Genomic DNA, 8,164 nt, shown 5'->3' with positions numbered 1-8,164 from the left:
CTGGCCTTGAACTCACAGAGATCCACCTGCCTCTGCCTCCCAAATGCTGGGACTAAAGGCGTGCACCACCACACCCAGCTAGTTTCTTTTTTTTTAAAATGAAGATCTCATGCAGCCTACATAGGCTGGCCTAGAACTTCTTATATTGCCAAGGGTGGCTGTGAACTTTCGATCTTCTTGCCTTCACCTTTCGAGTGCTAGAAGGATGGATGTATTCACCATACCCAGCTCTAAAGATAATGTATGAAGGAGGCTGGAGAGATGGCTCAGCACAAGGTGCGGCTCCTCTTACAGAGGACCTGGGTTTGGTCCCAGCATCCACATGGCAGCTAACAACCATCTGTGACTCCAGTTCCGGGGATCAGGCTCCCTTTTCTGACCTCCACAAGCATTACATGACACAGATGCACTTACATACATGTAGGCAATATACTCATACACATAAATTAAAAATAATAAATAAAATATTAAAAAAAGAAATTCCTTTATGGTGAAGACACATGGGTTTCTTACAATAATGTTATGTCCTTAAATTTTCATCTTGTTAATCTAGTTGCCAAGTATAGTTTTTCCAAGTTGAGGAGGCTCATGTTCCCTGCCATCTTCCCACTGCGAGAGAACCACTAAGAACGCTTTGCCAGGTTCTTACCTTGAAGAAGGTCATTGTTGAGCCATCTCTGACTGCCCCGTATTCTATCTTGGTTTGCTTTGCCAGATCATCTGCAGAGTCGATGGGGGATTCCATCCTCTCTACTGTCAAGAAGGCAGCCAGGTTGGCAGTATAAGATGAAATGATGATTAGGGTGAAAAACCACCATATTCCTCCAACTATTCTGGTCGATAGAGCTTTGGGCATCAGCTCTGATCCTGTGATTATCATCAGAGTCAGGATGTTAAAAATAATCAGAAAGAAAGAGGAGACTTAACAGCTATCCACTCTTGGAAGGGAGAAAACCTCCTTAAAGATGGTATGAGGATGAAATGAAAGTATTTTCTAGTAATGGAGCAAAATCCTAATGACACTGTCTTCAAGTCATCAGTTATTACTTCTACTTAAAATGTAGCTAATCAGAGTTGATTGGCTTTCAGGTGCTTTTAGACCTGAGATATTCTAACATTTATTTAGTTACTTGAAATTGAAAAGCTAATTCTAAAAATTCTGACCTTATTACCTAAAATGTATAGAATAAAATAAAATATTCTAGGCTTTTGTGTAATTATGAAAAACTTTAAAATAATAACTTTTATTTAAGGTCAAATACTGTGAGAAACTTTCAAAAGATTACAGATCATTTTATTTTATACTATCAATATAATAAAACATGGGGATTTTGCAAATAAAATGAAATATAGCTCATACATAATCATCAGTGAATAAGTCCTGTTTTGTTTTGCTACTTTTAAGGAATCAATTATTTTTTTTCCTAAAGTCTTGTTTGATTGAAATAGAATATATTCTTTGAAAAGTACATATAGATATAATTTTTGATTTATTAGTTGTTATGTATTTGAATATTTTGCCTGAGTGTATGTAAGTGTACCCATGTGTGCAATGCCTATGGAGGTCAGAAGAGGGTGTCAGATCCCCTGGAACTGGAGTTACAGATAGTTGTTAGCTGCCATGTGGGTGCTGGGAACCTAACTTATGTCCTCTACAAGAACAAACCAGTGTTCTTAACTGCTGAGCCATCTCTCCAGCACCTGAAAAGTATATTTTTGTCCTTAAATAACTATTTCTTGATTATACTTAAAAAATTCTGGCTATTTCTCAAGTGGAAAGATGCCCTGACTGGAACAAAGATACATTTTGGGTATCATTTGGATAATATGAAAACCTTCGTCTTTCAAAGAAAGGTTCTATTGGCCAAGCTTTCTTACATAAAAGCCAAGCATCTTGAAAACAGTCTAGCTCAACTTTGAGCTGTGGATGTTTATTCCTCTAGTAGCCAAATCGGAAGGGACTAGAAGTAAGACTGAATTTACTCCAATTGTACTGATTCATGGATAGATTTCAGCTAGGCCATTACCTGAAATTCACTCTTGGTTCCCCAGGTAGCATTACTTCTATGAGCTCGCAGCAAGGCAGAAGTTAGAGGACCAGTTAAAAAGGGGGAGGAGACACCCTCAACTGAAAATCTGAGTGAACTATATGGCTCAGTATGGGATTCAAAGGATCTTTTCTCTGTACTGATTGGATGTTCTGAAATTTTGTAGGTAAAATGGGTTAAGAGGGAAAGGAAAATTAGAGTTTACTCATCTGCAAATAAATGAATGTATGTATAGGTTTAATCTGTAACCAGACACATGCATTACTCATGAAAGCAAAACCAGATCAAGGCCAGTGATAAGCAGATGTAGATTGGCAGGGTGTCTGGGCTTGGAATACAGAAATAGTCTCTTAATAATTTTAGTATCTTTGTGCTTCATTCCCTTTAATGGGGTAAGTGGTTTTACTGTAGTCTATATCTCCTTCTTTTGTTTGTTTGAATTTCAGTGTAATATCACACAAATTTAGAACAGTTTTCATTAAACTGCCTTCACGGATTTAGCAGAGTTAGCATTGCTGTTGTTTGCAGCTTGAGGCTTAATGGGATTTAAATGCCTATGGGTGTGTGCGTTTAAAGCCCAAGGTTGCTTCATATCTTTGTACTCAATTGACCTAGCAGCCTTGTGGCAATGTAATATTATTTTAGATATTTAGGTTTTTTATCATTAAAAAACCATTTATTTTATAAAATAGCCATGGGAAATAAATGTCACATTAATAAATAAATTTTTCTTAGCTTATAAGTACAGGTTTTCTGCTATAAATTTATCTTTATTTTGTTTCATTTATGAAAAGATAAGCTTTCAACTGACTTGCATGCACATAATTATATATTATATCACAGTAGAACTGGACCTCCTGGTTAATAACCAACTATTGACATGAAATAATACAAATTCATACCATTTCAGCTAGAAATAAATATATTTTTGGATGGAATTCTTCTGGAAATTTAGGAAAAATTATAGCAACCTACTGAAATTGCATTTTAAACTCTCAGTAGATGGTATTTATGAAATTTCTTAATACTCTTTTGTTTAAAAATTTTTATATAATTTTGTGAATTTCTTAATTCCTAATGTTAGTTGATGCATTTAGAAATGACTTCCCGAAAGAAGAGGTGATTGGGGAATGCTCAGTGTTCTAGACGATGAGGCTACAAAAACAAAACCAGCATAGCACAGAACACCACTGGAGGACATGGGATGAGACAATACTTGCTGAAGGCTCTTTAGTGCCTTTTATGGCAGACATGACAGCCAATCCTGATCCAGACTTTGCTCAGGTTCTGTAGAAAAGAGAAAGTCTGATCATCACATTACAAAAGAAATGGAACAGAATGGTTTCCAATTGAGTACAACTACAGATCCTGCACACAAGAGAGAGCACAACAGGGGATAGCTAGCTACCTGGTTCAATGCCACGTACTGAAGGCAGATGCATCAAGAGTCACGAGTACCACAGGTTTGTACATGAGTATGTTTGTTGCACCTGACAACTTTTTATAAATTTCTCGAATGACAAGCAGAGTCTGGTTGGGGCTGACTGTCATGTACCCAAGGTAGTGGTAACTTAGACACTGCATCCCTCAGTTTGCTGGGGATGTTGGTAAACTCCAAGCATAGAAAACATGTAAGTGAAGTTTTGAGGCTGGGTGTACACACATGGTAAGAGGCATGTGCCTGCTCATGCTTGGTGAAACTGGTATGTATTTGTTTCTATTCTAGTGGCAGGAGAAGGAAAGCTGTAAGGAATGGGAGGTAGCCCCCCTTCACTGTGAAAGTAATCGTTCACAAGATAAGTACCCAGAAGCATTTAAATGTACTGGGAAAGCAAGATACAGAGTTTAATGGGGTTTCTTGTAGGATTTATAGCTCTGTCTTATGCTTTAAATTCACACCAGTAATTTCTACTAAATCTGGTTGTGTCTATACCTATTCAGCACTATCCTCATAAATTATGCTTAATTGTGTAAAAAAGGGTTGTGCCATGTCTTTAATTATTTGATATTTTCATACAAAGACCCCTAAACGTTTTGTATCTTTCTCTCCTCCCCAGCTTCCTCTCTCTCTCTCTCTCTCTCTCTCTCTCTCTCTCTCTCTCTCTCTCTGTCTCTCTCTCCCTCTCTCTCTGAAAATACAGAATATAAACATTTCGAATCCAGAGGGAAAAACTTGATGTTGACTCCCAAATAACAAGCTTGTTTAATGTATATCCCAGTTGGGTTTTCTTTTGCCAATTTATTTTGCAGCTTATTTTCAAATGAGAAAAAATTCCAAGTAAAACAGCATCTGTGACTTATGATTTTCTTAAATTAATGCATTTAATCTTGGAAGTATTTGCTAGACCATATGCCTGGAGTCCAAGCTGAAGAAAATCCACAAAAAGATGGATTTCTTCCAAAGGTTAAAATAACTTTTCCTTCCCCCACAACAAAAGAAAAATCCCTAAAATAATAGAAAAAAGTTAAATACATTAAGTTTCTTTGGTTTCAATTTCATTTCCCAACCCCTACAATTTGCTGTTACTATGGTTACCAATTGAGGGAGACTGTGAAAAGTTACTGGGAGGCTAAGGTGAATCTCAGCAGGGATAGTCAGAGTGATAATTCAGTCCTTCTAATGACTGTGAGCAACTGGAGGAATCTAAGTAAACTCAGACTTCAAAGGATTTATATTCTATGCCTTTTAAACTTTTGACTTACGAAGTTATAGCTAAGAAGGAAAAGACTGACATGTCTATCCATGCAAATTTGTAAAAAAAAAAAAATTCTAAGCTTCTGTCACGGTTAACGTTTATTGTCAACTTGACTAGACTTAGAATCACCTAGGAGACACACCTCTGCATATATCTGTGAAGGCATTTCCAGAGATATTTAACAGAGGAGAGACCCGCTGTGAATGTGAACAGCACCGTCCCATGGATGGGCACTAGATTTAATAAAAAGGAAGAAAGGAGAAAGTGAGCTGAGTACCGCATTCATCGCCCTGCTTCCTGACTGAAGATGCAGTGTGACCCGCTGCCTCAGGCTCTGACACGTCTCTCCTCCGTGATGAACTGTCCTCAATTATATGCCAGCATAAACCCTTCCATAAATTTCTTCTAGACAGTTATTTGTTGCTAACATTGAGAAAATAACTAACAGGTTCCTTTTATTCTCTGCTGCTTCCATTCTTTGACAGACGTGCTGTTTTAGATACATAGTGAGGACGTCCTATTAGGTCCTATTTCTGTTTTTGTCTTGAGAACTGGCTAGAAAGTCAGTTGCCATTATTTTATAGCCCTGGGTGTTTCATCCCAACCCTCTAGCTTTATAGTGGAGTTTACCAGCATGAAAGCCTGTCAGCAGACTGTGGGATGCAAGTGATAAAAATGGGCAACCGGTGTACCTTGCTGCATGAGAGCTCCAACTCCAAACCAGAAACTGTTTAGCAAAGTGAAATTGTTTTCCACCACATCTGAGTCAGGATTACACGGGTGGGGGTTGTACCACTCGTACGGTGTAAACCTGTGATGGTTAACAGAAACAGCTTGTAAACATCACAGAAACACATGAACGCAGAAAGCTTAACAGTTAGAGAAGAACCATCAAACCAAAGGAGTAAGGCCGTGTCTGCACTTAACAACGCTGGTGGGCAAAATGTGAAAATCTTTGCGCGAGTGTCTACCAGGCTTCTCAGTTCTGGGTAAAGCTTCTTGGTTGGTTATTCCTCAGACTCTATATCTACTGGATTTTTCCTAGTTTTTATTCATTTCCATTTTACTGAACAAATAGACAAACTGAAAAGTTCTCTCATTCCAAGGTTTGACCCCAGTAAGGGGAAAGAGAGCAGCATGCATGATTCAATGCATAAGGATAGCACTGTTGCGTTATGCTGCTAGAAGCTAAGAGACACGGAAAAGCAGAGTGACCCACCCTCTAGGGGTGTCATGGTTTATCTATGGACAGATGCTTAGAGTATAAGCAGTTAGTAATGACATCACACCTCACAGGTGACACAGGCATGAAGGAAAATATCGTGAACAGAAAGAAGGCCTGGATTTGGGGTATGTTAGTTATTTCCAGGATGGTATATGGAAACACAAACCTCAGTCTTTCCATGAAGAGGCAAAATTTAAATATGGAAGGATCATAGCACAGGTGTAGGCATCTATTAGTATTAAATGCACGGCTTGGCTGGGTGGAGGATTTTAAGCTCGTAATTTCTTCTTGATTTATTGTTAATTGAATTGTTTTCAGAACCTTACCCTGCAGTAATTTTTGCTTCAGGAAAGGCAATGAACAGTCAAGGAAGATTATTTGCACAACTGAACTCAACCTCTTTTGCTTCAGTTTACCTATTTTTTAAAATGAGGAAATCTAGACATCTCTGAGAGTGACATTTACCATAAAAATCTGGAGAATTGATTTGAACCCTTCTGATTTTTCTGAGCACCTGACTGATACATGTTACCCAGATGAGGTTCCTACTCCAGGAGTATTTTAAGAGGCTACCCTGCCAAGGGGTGTTTATTTTTCTCCATAGACATCACCAGACATTCAGTAAAGTGATCTGGAATGATCTAAGATGCAATAATTCTTAGCCCTAGAAGCTTTGCCATTTGCCACTGGGTCATTTTAAGGCAAACTGGAGTGTTATTAAAATACTGTTACACTGATGAGAACATATGGATGCTCACCAAGCCATAAGGCTTCTGCAATAAACAATAGCAGGTTGCAGATACATCAGGGAGAACTATGCTTAAGGTGAATATATTATCTGTAGTGAAAAGCAGGAGATGCTGTGAATCATATACGAGGAACTGGGCAGGTAGTTTCTCTTAATGAAAAACCATCCTCTAAACCCCTGGACACCTTCTATAAAGTGTACAGTGTCTTTTCATTGACTCATAGAGGATTAGGATAATAGCATGGCCATTTATTGCATCATAATACTAATAAGTTCTTTCCTGTGGCTTCCCCACAGCTGTAGGGTGCACCATGCCGGTTCCTGTGATGCTTATGAATATGGCTTTAATTGACAACACCATGTCAATACCTTTTAATTACTATTTCAACATTATAATTAAGTTTTGAATTATATAGTCTTATAACAATAGCAGTTTGTTGAGTTGAAGGAAAGAATACAGATATTAATGAACCTACTAATTGAAACAGCATGCAGGATAGAGATGCTGTTCCCTACTATCATTGTCCCTTGTATAATAATTTAACAATACTAATTGCAATAAATTAGGAGGATTATGTATTCAAGAACGTGGGTTTTTCAAATAGACCATAAAACCTGATAACCACCAGCCCCTGACATTCTGCCATTTATCCACTGGATACACTCTGGTTTGTGAGCAGTACTTACTTGGAATGCTGCTTTTAATTTTTTTCAGTATTTCATAGTTTACAATTGTAACTGAGCAGTTAATTGAATTCTGAAGGGCAGAAGGAGGCTATCTAAACATCAGCGTACTTCCCCAGGTCTGAAGAAACTTGCTAGTGCTGTCTCCTTAGGATTCTGAATGACTTGGATGAGGAATGCTGAACAGAGACATAAGGCTGTGCTGTCAGATACTGGCTTCTATAATGCAGAAAGACCTACCTGTTGCCTGGAAGGAAGATATTTCAGCATGAGATTTCTAATTCCTGCTTAAATATAGCCACTGTGACAACATGTCAACATCAGAAGGTATGAAGGAAAGATTACTACATGGTCTGCAGGAATGGAAATCTGAACTGACTATCCCAGGTGACCCTCAATAAGTCAGTGCTGACATGACAGAGAGGGGTAAATGTGCTTAGAATCTATGTCAAAACTTTCCTATAAGATAGCAGCTTCTTGCCAAGCATGCTGGTGCTTTCCTATAATCCTAACATTAGGGAGACTGATGCAAGAAAACTGACTTTAGTGGGAGGCTGGTCTGATTCCATAGGGAGTTCAAGGCCAGCCTGGGGTACATATTGTGATTATCTCAAAACCAAACAGAACAACACAAAGCACAGTATAGTGAGCCTAGCAAATTTATGTTGAAATGTGAAAGTTTATTTTGGGTTAATGTTTATATACACAAAGTTTATGCTGCATAGAAGATGTAAAATAATCCTCACAGTGAAGTTTTCTAATT

The 8,164-nt window shown here is 38.1% G+C and overlaps 1 protein-coding gene across 6 annotated transcripts in view; it reads right to left on the bottom strand.

Annotated features, from left to right (window-relative positions):
* Positions 1 to 8,164, bottom strand: part of Grik1 (glutamate ionotropic receptor kainate type subunit 1) — a 429,122-nt gene that overhangs the window by 38,492 nt on the left and 382,466 nt on the right. For all 6 annotated transcript variants that reach the window (XM_008836016.2, XM_008836018.3, XM_008836017.1 and 3 more), the window contains 2 exons: positions 5,437 to 5,555; positions 650 to 867 (listed from right to left, as the gene is read on the bottom strand). In XM_008836016.2, the coding sequence (XP_008834238.1) occupies positions 650 to 867; positions 5,437 to 5,555 (337 nt within the window). The remainder of the gene's footprint in view (positions 1 to 649; positions 868 to 5,436; positions 5,556 to 8,164) is intronic.

The sequence above is a fragment of the Nannospalax galili genome, unplaced genomic scaffold (genome assembly GCF_000622305.1).
Source record: "Nannospalax galili isolate Female #2095 unplaced genomic scaffold, S.galili_v1.0 scaffold136, whole genome shotgun sequence".
In the NCBI taxonomy this organism is placed as follows: domain Eukaryota; kingdom Metazoa; phylum Chordata; class Mammalia; order Rodentia; family Spalacidae; genus Nannospalax; species Nannospalax galili.
This window is presented reverse-complemented; position numbering and strand designations above follow the sequence as displayed.